We start from the raw sequence: 16,697 nt of genomic DNA, 5'->3' as shown, positions 1-16,697 counted from the left end.
ATAACATCATAAATAGCTCTTACTTTTGGACGAGCTTCCATCAGAATCTTGGGCAAGTGGTCCTTTGTCCAAAAGAATCGTTGCTTGGTTGTAAAAATGTCGTCTTCAACTTCGGAATTAGCAGCTAACAATAGCTATGTGGCCACAACATGCCCAAATCCTCAAAACGCAATACTAAGGAAATTCCGAAAATAGCAATATACTCGCATAAACTGATATAACTCGGTTTAAAATAACTTCGTTATGATGTTTCTAACACCTATATCGAATTAAATTACAGACGGATATAGCTAAGGCCGATAACTGAGCGTTTCAAAATGCCATCCTGAGGTCTTGCTTTGCGCAATGACGAACGACGAAAAGAGAGCTCCCCTCGTTCCTTGGCCTTTTATAAGCTCTGAGAACTACGTAGAAACTCCATTCCACTTCTCATTGGTTACTGACATCCAGGGGAAGGCGGGTGCAGTTCATGTCGACCCATAGGATACATACAGAGCTTTAAACTGATCTGAGAACAGAGCCTCGTTTTCAGACCTTCGCAGTTCCTGTCATGGATTTCGCTGCAGAAAGACTTCTGGTTCACCCACAGACATAATTCAAACGGTTTTAGAAACTAGAGATTGTTTTCTATCCAATAGTAATAATATGCATATTGTACGAGCAAGAATTGAGTACGAGGCAGTTTAATTTTGGAGAGATTAATTTTTCCAAAGTGGGAACAGCACCCCCTATATTGAGAAAAGGTTTAAGATTAAATCCTTCCAATAGGAAAAAAAAATTAAAAATAACGAATTGACTTCTTAAGGCTAGGCGTCCCGCTAGCGGGACAACTTCGGTGAAGCTGGGAGGCGCGCAATTCAAATAAATAATCATAAAAATATGGACACTAAACATGTATGTACTTACAGGTGTCATTATTGGTTAAAAGTTTAAATTCTTGTTAAACTAACTGCAATGTTCGATTTATAGTAGGCTTTACAGCAAAGCATGCCTGCGATTGTTTGAGGACAGCGCCCCACATCAAAATATTTTTCCACCGGCACAGGTTTCATAAATTCACAAATAGCGATTAAATATTCACTTTCATTTTGAAAATCTTCCTCTGATTTGTCATCCACAGGGGCCCAGCTACAACATGTAGTGTTGTTTTGTCTTTATTTGTCTTCTTTATATCCCAAAAAGTCTGTTTAGTTGGCGCCATCGATTTGAATAATCCACTCGTTCATCATGCAGAGAAAGGAATTGTTAAAACAAGTCAAAATACGTTTCTATCTAATCCTCAGATACCCTAAAATGTAATTAAACTATCATTTTTCATACGGAAAGAAATATGTTCAATAGGAAAACGATATTAGCAGGTGCGTGTCCTCTTCATCACGCGCTTACACTGATTTCTAAGTCTATGTCCCTGTATCAAAACTCATTATTCTTCCTTGTTTGGGAAGAAACAATACTGAAAACTTGAACAAAGACTACTGACATCCAGTGGAAGCCATAGGAATTGCATACTGGGAGCTAGATTTCATTGTTTTACCTACACGTTCCATTGGAAGAGCATGGCCTCTCAAAAAAATGAAGAATTCCGGTTGGTTTTTCTTTGGATTTTCTCCTACCATATCTATGGTGTTATAGTCTCCTACATAATTTTACAAACTTCAGAGTGTTTTCTTTCCAATGGTACCAATTATATGCATATCCATATTCAGGGCCTGAGCAACAGGCAGTTTACTTTGGGCACGTCTGTCAGGCGGAAATGGAGAAAAATAAACCCTTCCTGAAGAAGTTTTAAGACTATTCACATGGGATGATTACACTGAACCACAAAAGAAAGGGAATATTGAATGATCCCCAATGATCCATCGCATCTCCCAAAAACGTTTTCAACATCTGTAAAATGATAGTCTAGAAACTAAAGCTTTGGTTTCTTCCTCTCAGGCTTCCATGTCTTCTCCCTGGACCTCCTCAATGTCCACCTCTTGAACATCAGACTCTGAGGCCTCATCGTCACTGTCACTTTCCAACCTTGCTGAGGATGGCTTGTTGTCAGGCTCAAAAGCCTCAAATTTGCCCAGATGGCCACCAATTTTTCAACCCTTGTATTAGTCAGCCTGTTGAGTGCCTTGGTGTGTGTGTTCCCAAACAAGGACCAGTTGCGCTCTGAGGTGGCTGATGTTGGTGAGATTTGGCGGATGATGGAGGCAACAGGGGAAAGATCCTCAGATCCACAAAGTACCTTCCACCAAGTGGCTGATGAGATATATTAGCACGACTGCCATATTGCATCTACATCCCAAAGCCCTTGCTTGAAAGTGTACTTTGCCAGACTGCCAAGAACCTTGCCCTCATCCAGGCCAAGGTGGCGAGACACGGTAGTGATGACACCATACGCCTTGTTGATCTCTGCACCAGACAGGATCTTGCCAGCATACTTGGGGTCCAACATGTACGCTGCGGCGTGTATGGGTTTCTGGCAGAAGTCTTCACGCCTTTTGATGTATTTCAGAACTGCAGTTTCCTTTGCTTGGAGCAACAGTGAAGTGGGCAGGGCAGTACGGATTTCTTCTCTTACCTCTGCATGCAGAGTCTGAACATCAGACGGGATGACATTGTCTCCCTCAATCTGTGCAATGGCTACTGCTATAGGTTTCAGGCTGCTTACCGCTCTCTCCCAAAATACATCATCCAGGAGGATCCTGTTGATGGGGCTGTCCATATCGGCAGACTGTGATATGGCCACTTCTTGGAGAGACTCCTTCCCCTCCAGGACACTGTCAAACATGATGACAACACCACCCCAACGGGTGTTGCTGGGCAGCTTTAATGTGGTGCTCTTATTCTTCTCACTTTGCTTGGGAGGTAGATTGCTGCTATAACTTGATGACCCTTCACATACCTAACCGTTTCCTTGGCTCTCTTGTAGAGTGTATCCAAGGACATCAGTGCCATGATGTCCTTGAGGAGCATATTCAATGCATGAGCAGCACAGCCAATGGGTGTGATGTGAGGGTAGGACTCCTCCACTTTAGACCAAGCAGCCTTCATGTTCACAGCATTGTCTGTCACCAGTGCAAATAACTTCTGTGATCCAAGGTCATTGATGACTGCCTTCAGCTCATCTGCAATGTAGAGACCGGTGTGTCTGCTGTCCCTTATGTCTGTGCTCTTGTAGACTACTGGTTGAGGGGTGGAGATGATGTAGTTAATTATTCCTTTCCCACAAACATTCGACCACCCATCAGAGATGATTGCAATAGTCTGCTTTCTCTATGATGTGCTTGAACTTCACTTGAACTCTGTTTAACTCTGCATCCAGCAAATGAGTAGATAAAGCATGTCTGGTTGGAGGGGTGTATGCTGTATGCTGTGCAAATGCTGTGCATTTGGAAATCTCTTCCAATACATATTGCCTGTGAGCATCAGAGGTGAACGAGTTGCATACACAGCTCGAGCAAGACGTTCATCAGCATTTCTCTGACTACGTTCCTCCACTGAGTCAAAAAAACTTCTGATTCCAGGAGGACCATGAGCTGTTGCTATCGATAAGGTGTCTGATTCATAATTTTCACCTCAAATAGAAGTAGAGGGACTTTTGTCAGAGGTTGCTTGTTGTGAGTGCTGAGGGAACTTTATGCACTTGGCCAGATGATTCTGCATCTTTGTTGCATTCTTCACTTATGATTTGGTACAGTATTTGCAAATGTACACAGCTTTTCCTTCTACATTAGCTGCAGTGAAATGTATCCACACATCAGATAGGGCCCGTGGCATTTTCCTGTAAAGATTTAAAGAAAATTTGTAAAAAAAACTAAACAAATACAATTCCATATACAGATAAATATTTAAGCAGTTAGATTTAACAACTCCTTTGTAAGATAAATGTTTTAAAATTAAACATGTATGGAAACAGGTGAATTAACACTCCTCAGTTAGCAGGCTCAAGCAAGCTAAAACCCACATGGTAGCAAAAACTAACTAGCAGAAATGTTTAATAAGTTATAAATGATTTAAACACTCTTTGCTTTAGACTAGTATCTACTAGTTAACAAAAAAATCGTATATGTCATATAAAATATATTCACCCCACCCAGTATTGTAATCAAAACTTAACAGAAAGCTTGTAGTCCTTGGCTCAGACAGTGTAGTAGTGTGGGCTCAATAGCATCGCATTAGTGTGCAAGATCTTGAGAATCAGCTGTACATGTGATGGAAGAATGCATTGTGCATGCAGAGGGTTGTAATTACATTGAATTGGGGATAGTTTAACCAAAATATGCCACACGACCTAGAATGGTCTTATGTATATCCCACAAAAAAAGGTTCACTGTTATAAGCTAACTTTTATGATGATTTTAAGTCAAATTCCCAGGCTTAACTTCCAATGGAAAATTTTTGCTAAAATTCCGGAAATTTCCCGGAAAGTTTCCGACCCTTTGCAACCCTATCACTAACTGCTCTCCCCAAAACCACAGTCTCGGGAAACATTACAAAGAGAGATAATGAAACCCTTCCTCTTCTGTAAAAGAAAGTATACATTTTGTTAGCATTAACTATGCTACATCTTAATCAGCTATTCAAAAGTATTAATTATAAACCAAACATGATAATGGTAAATCCACTGTCCTCACTCCAATCAGTAAATGTTTGTTTTAATCCACACCATCGTTTATGTATCCTTTATTTGGCATGTACTACCCTTAGACACGGCGACATTATCTCGCCACCGAGTCTAACGATTCACTGGTCTCTTTTTCCCATGATTCTCCATAACCACCGCACCACAATTCCCTTCATGTTCATGAAAAACAAAATGTAAATGTTATGCTGGTGAATGAGGACCCAAAAGCGACGTAATAGTAACAGAGTCTTTATTCCAGTATTAAACAAATAATGATTCTCCTGGATATAATCAATGGTAAATCCAAAACAGGAAACTGAAATCCTCTCGTCAATAGAGAGGAACGACTGGAGACGCGACCACAGACTGCAGGTCGCTTCGGGAAGGCACTGGCCGTAGCTGACATAGACACCTGCTCACACGCAGCATCTGAAGAAGGCAAAGAACACGACAGGGCGGAACAAGGACACAGGAACAGCTAACATCAAACAAGAATCCGACAAGGACAGGAGCGGAAAACAGAGGGAGAAATAGGGACTCTAATCAGAGGGCAAAATAGGGGACAGGTGTGAAAGAGTAAATGAGGTCGTTAGGAGAATGAGAAACAGCTGGGAGCAGGAACGGAACGATAGAGAGAGAGAGAGCGGGAGAGGGAGAGAGGGAGGAGGAGAGAGAGAGAGAAAGAGAAAGAACCTAATAAGACCAGCAGAGGGAAGCACAGGGACAAGACATGATAATCAATGACAAAACATGACAGTAAAGCTCATTTTAAGTTTGGTAACCCCAATGCTAATTCCTCGTGACCCCTCCTCCCTTTTGTCCATTCTATAAATCTATTTCAGAATAAGACGACAAAATGTAAATCTGTTTCATAACAAAAAAACATAAAATGTCAGTCTATTTCATAATGAAACAACATAAAATGTCTCATGAGATTAAAACCCCACAAGGTTTTCTGAGTTTGCCAACAGTGTTTGGCCATATCATTTTTAATTTCTTACCTTAGAATCCATCCCCCTGGCATTTCGCTTAGATTCTTCAACCCAAAATACTTTTTCCTGTGGCAATTTTAGACACTTTCTCATCATAAGGAATCTGCGATATTTGATCCCTGGCATCTACTGTATTAAAAAGTTGTTTGAGACGTTTGCTCCTACGTCTCCCTTCACATAAACACTGTAATCTCTATGAACCACTATCGATCGAACCAAGGCCATGCACTGCTATGTAACATTTTCCTGTTCCGCTGCATTCAAGAGGATTTGTTGCTGCTCTTCTGAAAAAGATGCAATCGCTTGCATGGCAGAATTTCCTCCGAATGCAGTAGACTCCATTCCCACTCTACACTCATTCATCCAATGACCAACGGCCCCACATCTTAAACAGGGATCTCCCTACTCTTTGATGGTTTTTTTCCCGCTACGTTTTTTTCTCGCTACGTCTTACCTTGGCCATTGAAACCACTGTCAGTGACTTTCACTGTGGCCGTATTAACCGTATTAACAAATTCTATCAATGTACTCACATACACAGTCTTTTTGCAGCTGAGTACATCTACTAATTTTGGTTTTATCGGTTATACTCTTCCGTTGATAAAATGCCGTATGTTGAGCTTGCCATTTCTCATTGATGTCATTGTGCCAGACCACAACAGCATCTCTGAGTTCTTTATTTGATTGGAATTTTCCATCAGCAGGGAAATGCTGCCCAATTTTATCCAGTTTGCTAAAAAATTTCCCATATCCGAGCTGAATTGGTAGAACGCTTGTGCGCCTCTTTCAGCGCCTCCATTGCTTTTATTAATCTTCTCTTCCTCTAGCCCCGCTTTACAGGGAGAATCTGGGCCATCTGTCGCCATTTCAATAGGTATTATTCTGAAACCTCTCCCGACGGTGTCCAGGGTGTTTAGATCGTCTTTACTCCCGGCTCTAGTACACAGCTTTTATGAACTATTTCCCAAGGGAGCGCTACCCACTTCCCCGGAGAATAGTTATGGTATTTGTGCCTGTTAAATTGGTCACGGCACTTAATACCTTGTTTTAGAACCAATATTATAGCGTCTGCAAATGTATTACTGGAGAATACGGATGACCTAATGTCTTATTCCAGTGTTATGCTTCGAATATCACAGTTGTTGACAACACATTACCAAAATGATTCATACTTGTTTTCCTATTTCTACATAATCTGTCATGGTTCCCCGCCCCAACAGGGCATAAAACCAACCTCTCTTTATTGCTACTGCTAATACACCCAAATCAAACAGCGTTCGAATATCTTATTGCTTTTCTTTTAACCCTGGATATGGCTCTCCATCAGAATTTATAGGCAACCTTTTATCCTAGTGCACAAGCATGACACTTTATCCATCCACACACACACTATGCTGCCTCATGGCCACTGCAGCTGAGACTTTCACCCTCCTTACAGTTCTGGCTGATAAACCACTACGCTAGGGATTTACCCTCCACAGGACCACCTTGTTCAGGACTTACCCTCTCTCTACGAGATTTACCCTCTAACTGGAACTATTCTGCTCAGGACATACCATTTACCTCCAAGACACCCTCCACAGGAACTATCCAGCTCGGGACTTACCCTCTTTAAAGCTACGAGACTTACCCTCCACAAGAACTATCCTGCTCGGGACTTACCCTCTTTAAAACTACGAGATTTAACCTCCACAGGATCTATCCTGCTCGGGACTTACCCTCTTTAAAGCTACGCTTACCTCCACAGGAACTATCCTTCTCGGGACCTGCCCTCTTTAAAGTTACGAGACTCCACAGGAACTATCCTGCTCGGGACTTACCCTCTTTAAAGCTACGAGACTTACCCTCCACAGGAACTATCCTGCTCGGGACTTACCCTCTTTAAAGCTATGACCGGTCGTAACACAATGGGACTGCTGAATAAGCTCAGGGTTTCTAGGTCTGTATCCTATTATTGGTTCAGCCTACGACTCTCATCTCCCCAAGATGTCAGAATGAGTGATAACAGGTGTAGGAATTGTGCTTAACTTGTTACTGGTGCCGGCGCCTGTTTCACTGATTCGGAATCCCAAGTCCGACTGTAAATCGTGAGGAACCCCGCTCGCAGCGCCAGCTGTTAGGTTCTAAATATCAGAGTAAGAGATTGACGGACACTATGAAAGCTCCAACCAAGTTCTTCCTCACGTCATCTGACCTGACCTCTGCCCCAAAGTGCTCACTCCTCCCCAACTCACGGCTGTCATGTTGACTCTTTTTCCCTCCCATAGGATCCCTGATGGCTAACAATAACATATCCGGACAGAATGTAAGCGTTATACATTCCTCTCTCTCCCTCAGTGACATGAATCAGTATATTTCATATTTTCAGAACCTAACACGATATAAATGTGGATTTGAGCAATGTATCTTATCAGATGTGCTAATGGTTTTGAGAGTATGGAACGTTGTTTCCCATATTTTGCCAAGCCAATTGAGAAAAACTGTGAGGCCATTCACTTGGAGGGACTAAGGGACTCAGTGGAGTCTCTACATTAGACACACTCAGTGGTACATGCCAGATGGAGAATATGTTGTTTTGGAGCAGGTGAAGTGAGGGGGGGGGGGGGGGGGGGTGCTGCTGTGGTCTGATCCATCATGAACTCAAAAAGAAGAGAGTAATTCTGCCCTATAACATCAGGCTGCATCTCTCTGTTGGATAAGCTGAAATCAGCTGCCATTGAAAACAACGACTTTGGTGCCACTTAGTGGCCAAAGTAGTCAGGTTGAAAGAAGCCCTGAGTGTGCAGGACAGACAGTATCATCAATATGATGTCATTCCATGCTCATCTTGTATTTATCAAAAGTCTTTGTTTTTCTTATAATCCAGCTATTTAACTATTTCTCTCCTTCATCTTTCTCTCCACCCCATCTCTCTCTCTTTCTCTCATCTCATCTCTCTCTCTCCACTCCTCTACCTCCCTCTCTCTCTGTAGGACAATAAAAAAAACCCAGACTGTGTTCTCGGTGAGTATTCCTGCACGCTGGGCGTCGACCTACGCCGGGGATGCAGGCGTTTCTCCGGGAACCTGCAGCTGCCCCCGTTGTCGTGGCGACAGGCCGAGAGGTCGCGAACCCCCGACAATGACTGGGTCGTCCGGCCCACCTCCCTCCCCTTCTGCATCCCACCCCGCATCGACATTACGCCGGTTGACCCGGAATGGTGAGAACACACACATATGCAGGCACATACACACTCAACTTTTCTCCATTATATTCCAGACTAAACTCCTCTGCTGATAATATAGATCGATTAGAACCCCAAAAAGACTGACTGTACCATTTCATATAATGACTCCCATCATCACCATTTCTTACACTGGAATTACCCACTGAAATACCTATTATGGCTCCTTCTGGCCCAATTACGTTATGTATCTACTTATATAATAAGTGGATGGAGCCTCTGATGATTACTGTACTTTTGCTGCCAGTCTCCAGCCCTTAGAGGATTACCATAAGTGTGGGCTATCGGCTGTGAAAGCTATTGAAGTGTGAACCCCATTGAGACCACGGAAGTGAAGGCTGGATGGACTATTCTCTATGGGATCCTGCTGAGATTTGTTCACGCTGTAGTCCCTGGGAGAGGCTCTTTAGACTTCAAATAGCTTCACAAGCTGTGCTAATGGAAGTTGGTTGGTGTGTGTGTGTGTGTATATGTGTGTGCGTGTGTGCAGTTCTTAATTTGTAAATGGGAGGTGCTGGAACAAAAAGTGAGCTGATAGAGGGGTGATAGAGGGGTGACCGGAGGGGCTCTGAGATACCGGAACTTAATGAAGCATTGCGTTCATTATCATCGCTTTTGCGTTCGGGCGTAGAGCATTAGAGTCGAGGCACTTGCTGACTGACGTTACACACAAGGGGGAATTACTTTTGTAGTCTAGCTTCTGGGAAGAATGTGGCCTTTAGATGGCTGGAGACTTTAGCCGAATCGTTTTTGTGATATTTCATAAATGATGGAAATGACAGGCTGCTTTGACACTGACAAATGGAGAATCGTGAGATCAATAAAAATGGCCTTGTCTTGAATCCGTCAATAGCTCGGGCCTAGGTTTGTGGAGACACACATATTGTACAATATGAGTTTCGCTGACTCCGACAAGGACGAGCAACTCACTCACTCACTGGCGATGGCCGATGCCCTCGTGTCAAAAGCTTATCTCTCTCTCGTAAAACAATGCTGTTCGGTCAATAGGCCTATTTGGAAGTTAATTAACTTGTTATCCTATAGACAGATTGGTCTTCTATTTTCAGCAGGATTTATTTGTTTTCCAACCTGTGTTTTCTCGTGATTGTATTTAAAAAATAGCAAAAGGCCTGTTTTGGCTACATGCTGTTTGCTGACAGATTTGCCGCGCGTTCATAACTGTATGCTATTTTTGTTATAAGCTATTGATCCTCTAAATTATAGGCCTTCTCCTGGTGTAGTATTCGGAATTGTACTGAACAAAAATATAAACGCAACATGTGAAGTCCTGGTCCCATACGCACAAAAAGCTAATTTCGCTCAAATTGTGCACAAATTTGTTTACATTCCTGTTAGTGAGCTTTTCTCCTTTACCAAGATCATCCACCTGACAGGTGTGACATATCAAGAAGCTGATTAAACAGCAGGACCATTACACAGGTGCACCTTGTGCTGGGGACAATGAAAGGCCACTCTAAAATGTGCAGTTTTGTCACACAACACAATGCCACAGATGTCTCAAATGTCAAGGGAGCGTGCAATTGCCATGCTTATATTTTTGTTCAGTATATTTCATTTCATTCTGAACAGACAGCAGTAATTCTATAACTTTGACAAATGTATTTCAATTCATCAGAGGTGCTGCAGCACCTCCAGCACCCTTCCGGCGGCTATGATTCTATAACGAAATAAATGTTGTGCATCGCTGGAGTGCATCGCTGGAGTTGCAGGCTCATGTCTATCAGAGCAGAGAGAGGGAGAAAGATCATAGAAAATGTGTCTCAGAGAGATACAGACGCTCTTCTCTCTCTCACCACAGCAATGTCCTAGCGTCGGTCTATATAGGAGTCAACTTGAATTAACTTACCTGATTGCTTTTATTAGAATGTTGACATTGCAAACAGTAAAAATGATTTATCATGACATGAGAGGTACCGGATCCTGGCAAATGGGTTCCAGAACGAAACAGTCCAAAACTGAGAGGTGCCAGAACCTGTTCTGGCAGGATCTGGCTCAAATTAAGTGTGTGTCTGTATGCCTGTATGCCTGTGTATCTGTGTCTGTGTCTGTGTGTTTGTGCATGCCTGTGTGTTTGCCTGCAAGAAAGAGGGAGGATCAATACAGTCTACTTGTGTTAAATGGATGTGCTTTATTGTAATCTATAGGTTTCCTCTGCGTTGTGTGGTATGTCTGTATAGACAGTGTGTATATGACAGCCCCTTGGGTGCATAGACCGGGGGTAGTGTTGTTGACCTTTGACCTAACGGACCACTGGAGTGGCTGTCTGACGTAGAGAGCCCGCAGGATCACAGGGTTATCACTGCCTGGGAGGACTGGCTGTCAGGTCAGACACTCTTTACTCTAACAACCTTCCTGTGAACGCTGTGTGTCTGTGTGTGTGGGAGAAACACAGGCCCACCAGGGGGTGAGAGACTGGATCGAAGCAGGAACTGTCAGCATCACCAGCCTGCCACCGCCGGGAAGGACATCTAGCCAATCAACGTACATGTTGAAAGGGTGAATTGGCGAAAGCTTGTGTTTCCATGTTCTGCCAGAAGAGGGCGATGTCACGTTCAATTTTCCTCTCCATTGTCTCCTGCGTTCAAATATGCTGTTCTTTTCTATGGAACAAAGTCAAACTGGTAAGAAAGCACCTTCCTGTGCAATACCGTTGCTCATGAGGGCTTCTTACAYCATTGACTTGCCTAGCTTGTTCAAACCAAAACCACATATTAAAAACATTCAAAAGGCAAATCTGTTTAATATTAACTTGACGGCACGCTGACACTCCATTTGGATTGGGTGTGCTCATTAGGTAATCCCACAATGTGTTTGTTACCTGCCAATATGTCTGAACCTACTGCTATTGGTTTCAAAGCTTCCTCTGGAAAATCTTTAACCAGTATAGCTGGTGTGTTTGTGAGCCTGTGAGTGGTTGACTGCGAGTAGGACTAGTACTTTGCTGAAGGCTGTTATCTTAGAAAGATGCTGTGCCTAGATTCTGTTGACCTGGTTTAACTAAGAGATGCAGTGTTACTGTAGCCTCTACCCATATACCCAATGTGTGCACAGGTGGTGGTGGTGGGGGGGGGCTAAAGCATAGGCTTCATCATCGTGTGTGTGTGTTTTCTCTACTAAGACGCTGTGTGTGCATGTCGTGTGTCTAATTGTGTGTGAGTAAGTGTTCTTGTGGAGAGACCCACTGCTGTGTGTGTTTGAAAGTGCTCTGTACTGGGATCCCTTACCGCGGTGACATTCTGAACCGTGGCATTTAACACGTGTCCTCTTTTCTGCTCTTACGCAACTACTCCCCCCGACCTCCATTAATTGTTCAATATGGGGTGATGGGGTTGGGTGTGACGTCATTCTTTATATTAATATTCCCCAGCCCCTCTCCGTTCTACCCTCTCATGGTGTTGTTCTTGTACTGCACCTTTTTATCACTTTTTTTTCCCAGGAGGAGAGAGGCTGGTAGGTGAGGGGAGAGGCGGGGAAGGGGGAGAAAGGCTGGGAGGCAGTTATTTTGGGAAACAATTATTTTTCTTGCTGTCGTGACACAATTGCATTGGCGCACAGGGTCCATCTAGCATTGATTTTTGGACTGTTAGAGGGCGTGAGTGCTCGAGCGAGAGAAAGAGAGAGAGGTGTTGTGTGTGTGGTGTGTGGGGGGAGTGTATTCTCAGGTTGGATTCAAGCAGGCCTTAATAGTATCAACTGTTAGTGGATGACTCTGGTGTGTTTGTGGCTCACTAAGGAGTACTGTGTTGGTGTGTTGTGGTGTGTGTGTGTGTGTGTGGTGTGTGTGTTTGTGTGTGTGTGTGTGTTGTTGTGTGTGTGTGTGTTGTGTGTGTGTGTGTGTGTGTGTGTGTGTGTGTGTGTGTGTGTGTGTGTGTGCGTGAGTGTGTGTCAGTCCAAATCCAGTGCAATCCCTCTTGAGGAGCAGTTTTCTTTTGTGTTTGTCTCCTTGTAAGTACTGCCTCCCTGATGCCATTCACCATTTGATTGGGCTTTGGCACCAATGTGACACCAATGACATGAATATATGTCTGTACTGGATTACCTTTGTTGTGCTGCAGCAGTATAATGTCACATACCACTGCCCATTCCAATACCGTTTAATCCGCTTTGGTCTAATGGGTGCCTGTAATCCATGGCAAAGGAAATTGGACTTTGCCTCCTTTAATGTGTGTGTGTGTGTGTGTTGTGTGTGTGTGTGTGGTGTGTGTGTGTGGTGTGTGTGTGTGTGTGTGTTGTGTGTGTGTGTGTGTGTGTGTGTCCTCTGTGCGTGTTTGTGTCTCTGTTTAGTCATCTACAACCATCTGAGGTTGTATCAAAGATTGTTTCCCCCGCTTAATTTCCTGTGCGTGTGTGCGTGCGTGTGTGTGTGCGTGTGTGTGTGTGTGTGCGCGAGTGTCCTCTCTGATCTGATGTTTAATAAAGCTGTTGACAGACTCCTCCACCTGACCTCTGACCTGGAAGTGCTTAGAGAGGAGAGGAGGGGGATGGAAGGGAGGAGGAGAGCTATGGAAGTCAGACAGACTGATTGATGCTCTCAGGAGGATGCCTGTTAGGCATGTTAGAGACAGGATGGAGTGTCACTGAGATGATGATAATGGCGAGGATGAGGAGAAAGAGGATGGTGGTAATGCTAATGATGCCGAGGAAGCTCTAATCAAGATTACTCTAAAATTACACTTTGATGACACATGTGCTCTGTTAACATAGGCAGCCCAATTATGATATTTTTTCCACTAATTGGTCTTTTGAACAATCACGTCAGATCTTTTCATATCAGATTTTTTTTCAAAAAGACCAATTACTGAAAAAAATATCAGAATTGAGCTGCCTGTGTAAACGCTGCCTTAGACGAACACTAATCAAGATGACATCACACACAACAAGGTGGCTTCCTACATTCAGACAACAGTGGTTTAGTGGCGCTTCCCAATGTAGGTGTGCCACAAGGCAGGACACAAAATGTGATGTGAAGAGCCAATTCTTGACTTGAACTGTTTGAGCACAGGAAGTGGCCCCGTTGTGTATGATGACGTGGTCTTGCTGATTGTACCTTTAACAGTGCCAGTATTGTAATTGTACTGCATCACACTGTACTTACAGAGATGTTGCTCTACCTTCCTGTAAGATCCGGTTGGTTCAATGTCAAGGTTGCTCATCTCTTTCACTTACAGCAGCCATTTTGTCTAGTGACAGGTTATTCTGTAGTGTGTGTTACTGTGTGCCTTGGAGTCTAATAAAGATAGTTTATGAAGCTAAGTGAGCATCTGTCTGGTGCAGTTTAAGGCTTTAAAGTTGAGACTACAGAATTGTTATTTTAATGGAATTACTGTCTGCTTTCCTAAGCACCCAGGGAGAAATCTCTGAGCTCCCTGAAAACGTCAGAGAGAGAGAGGGATTATTCTGAGCCTGGGCTCCTCTCTCTCTCTCTCTCTCTCTCTCTCTCTCTCTCTCTCTCTCTCTCTCTCTCTCTCTCTCTCTCTCTCTCTCTCTATCTCTCTCTCTCTCTCTCTCTCTCTCTCTCTCTCTCTCTCTCTCTCTCTCTCTCTCTCTCTCTCTCTCTCTCTCTCTCTCTCTCTCTCTCGCTCTCTCGCTCTCTCTCTCTCTGTCTCTCTCTCTGTCTCTCTACATCCCTCGCTCTCAGGGTGTCACTCTCACACATTCCAAATATAAATCTACAAAATGTGCTGGAAAGTGTACAGAGAAAACTTGAAAAGCCCCAGGATTTGCTCTCTCACTCTCCATCCATCGTTATCTCCACTCTCCCTCTCCCCTCTCCATTTCTTTCCCTATCACTCTCCAACCCTCAGCAACACACTGAAGTACAGGGCTTTCTCTTTCTTTCTCTCTGTCTCTCTCTCCTCTATGAGTGGACAGCCAGCCAGGCGTCTCTGCAGAGAGAGCTGTATCTGTACCGGGGGAGCAGGGTGTCTTCGATCACTGTGTTCACTCATCTGCGAGGGACAATTTATGTAAGACCCTGAGTTACATAAGACCTCATCTCTAGGTCTCGCTCCCAGAACCCCTAACCCCTTGCATCTCGCCCACTACCTCTCACTGAGCCTCCTTCATTCCCCTGCCTCACTAGCCCTCAGGCCACCAGCCTCTTATTAATGCCTCTCTTGCCTCCTTCCCCCTACATCCCTACTCTCCAGGCCTCTCACTGAGCCTCCCCTACTTCAGCACATCAGCCCCCTGCCTCCCCAACCAGCCTGCCCGGTAACCCTCCTCGGCACACTCACTGACACCCGGCGGTTCACTCTACAACATAAAGGCCAAGGAAGCATGAACTAACTAACGCTTGCCAGGTAGGCTGTCACATAGGGTTTCTCACACTGCAGGTGGTGACATAGCTGTGAATGAACAAACACAGAGGTACAACAACACTAGGGGTTATGGTGTTTGGTCTCCCATAGCTTTCACACAACAGGATGAGGCTGCAGTGCAGTAAAGTGAGATAGATGTAAGTGAACAATGTACAGGAACAGTAGGGTTTATGGTCTCCCATGGCTTTCACTCAGCAGGGGAAGGACACAGCTATATGTGTTTGAGACTGAGTTTAACATTGAAGATATAAAGTCCCGCAATCCATCTCTCTTTCTGTGGACAGATACAACAACTGTATATGTATATATATTTTTGGTGGTTCCACACTATGAATCTGTAAACAGCAGGGCAACGTGGGATAGCGGGTGTGAAATGATGGAGGGACAACAAGACACAAACCAACTAGCGCTACCGTTCACACCTCTGATTAAATCAAATCAAATCAAATTTTTATTGGTCACATACACATGGTTAGCAGATGTTAATGCGAGTGTAGCGAAATGCTTGTGCTTCTAGTTCCGACAATGCAGTAATAACCAACGAGTAATCTAACCTAATACACACAGTGTAAAGGAATGAAAGAATATGTACATAAAGATGTATGAATGAGTGATGGTACAGAACGGCGTAGGCAAGATGCAGTAGATGGTATCGAGTACAGTATATACATATGAGATGAGTAATGTAGGGTATGTAAACATATAAAAGTGTCATTGTTTAAAGTGGCTCATGATACATGTATTACATCAAGAAGCAGTAGATGGTATAGAGTACAGTATATACGTATGAGATGAGTAATGTAGTGTATGTAAACATTATATGAAGTGGCATTGTTTAAAGTGGCTAGTGATACATTTTTTACATCCATTTTTACATTATTAAAGTGGCTGGAGTTGAGTCAGTATGTTGGCAGCAGCCACTCAATGTTAGTGGTGGCTGTTTAACAGTCTGATGGCCTTGAGATAGAAGCTGTTTTTCAGTCTCTCGGTCCCTGCTTTGATGCACCTGTACTATCTTTCATCTGGTATCTTGACTTGTGATTGAATGTATTTTAGATGCTACTATTTACTTGTGACGCTATGCTACGCTTGCTATCAGCTTTTTTACTGGTGGGGGTGGGGGTGCTCCCGGATCCGGTTTTCTGACTCGGTAGAAGTTAAATGCTGAGCTGTAATCGATGAACAGCATTCTCACATAGGTATTCCTCTTGTCCAGATGGGTTAGGGCAGTGTGCAGTGTGGTTGTGATTGCGTCGTCTGTGGACCTGTTGGGGGCGGTAAAAAATCGGAGTGGGTCTAGGGTGTCAGGTAGGGTGGAGGTGATATGGTCCTTGACTAGTCTCTCAAAGGACTTCATGATGATGGAAGTGAGTGCTACGGGGCGGTAGCTTTTAGCTCAGTTACCTTAGCTTTCTTAGGAACAGGAACAATGGTGGCCCTCTTGAAGCATGTGGGAACAGCAGACTTGGATAAGGATTGATTGAATATGTCCGTAAACACACCAGCCAGCTGGTCTGCGCATGCTC

At 43.8% G+C, this 16,697-nt stretch overlaps 1 protein-coding gene across 1 annotated transcript in view; it reads left to right on the top strand.

Annotated features, from left to right (window-relative positions):
* Window positions 1-16,697, top strand: part of LOC111971352 (3',5'-cyclic-AMP phosphodiesterase 4B) — a 328,707-nt gene that overhangs the window by 98,306 nt on the left and 213,704 nt on the right. Inside the window, exon 3 of the mRNA XM_070446234.1 lies at window positions 8,580-8,806. Coding sequence (XP_070302335.1) covers window positions 8,580-8,806 — 227 coding nt within the window. The remainder of the gene's footprint in view (window positions 1-8,579; window positions 8,807-16,697) is intronic.

This window comes from Salvelinus sp. IW2-2015, linkage group LG13 (assembly GCF_002910315.2).
Source record: "Salvelinus sp. IW2-2015 linkage group LG13, ASM291031v2, whole genome shotgun sequence".
In the NCBI taxonomy this organism is placed as follows: domain Eukaryota; kingdom Metazoa; phylum Chordata; class Actinopteri; order Salmoniformes; family Salmonidae; genus Salvelinus; species Salvelinus sp. IW2-2015.
Note: the sequence above shows the minus strand (reverse complement) of the source record. Positions and strands in the feature narration are given on the sequence as shown.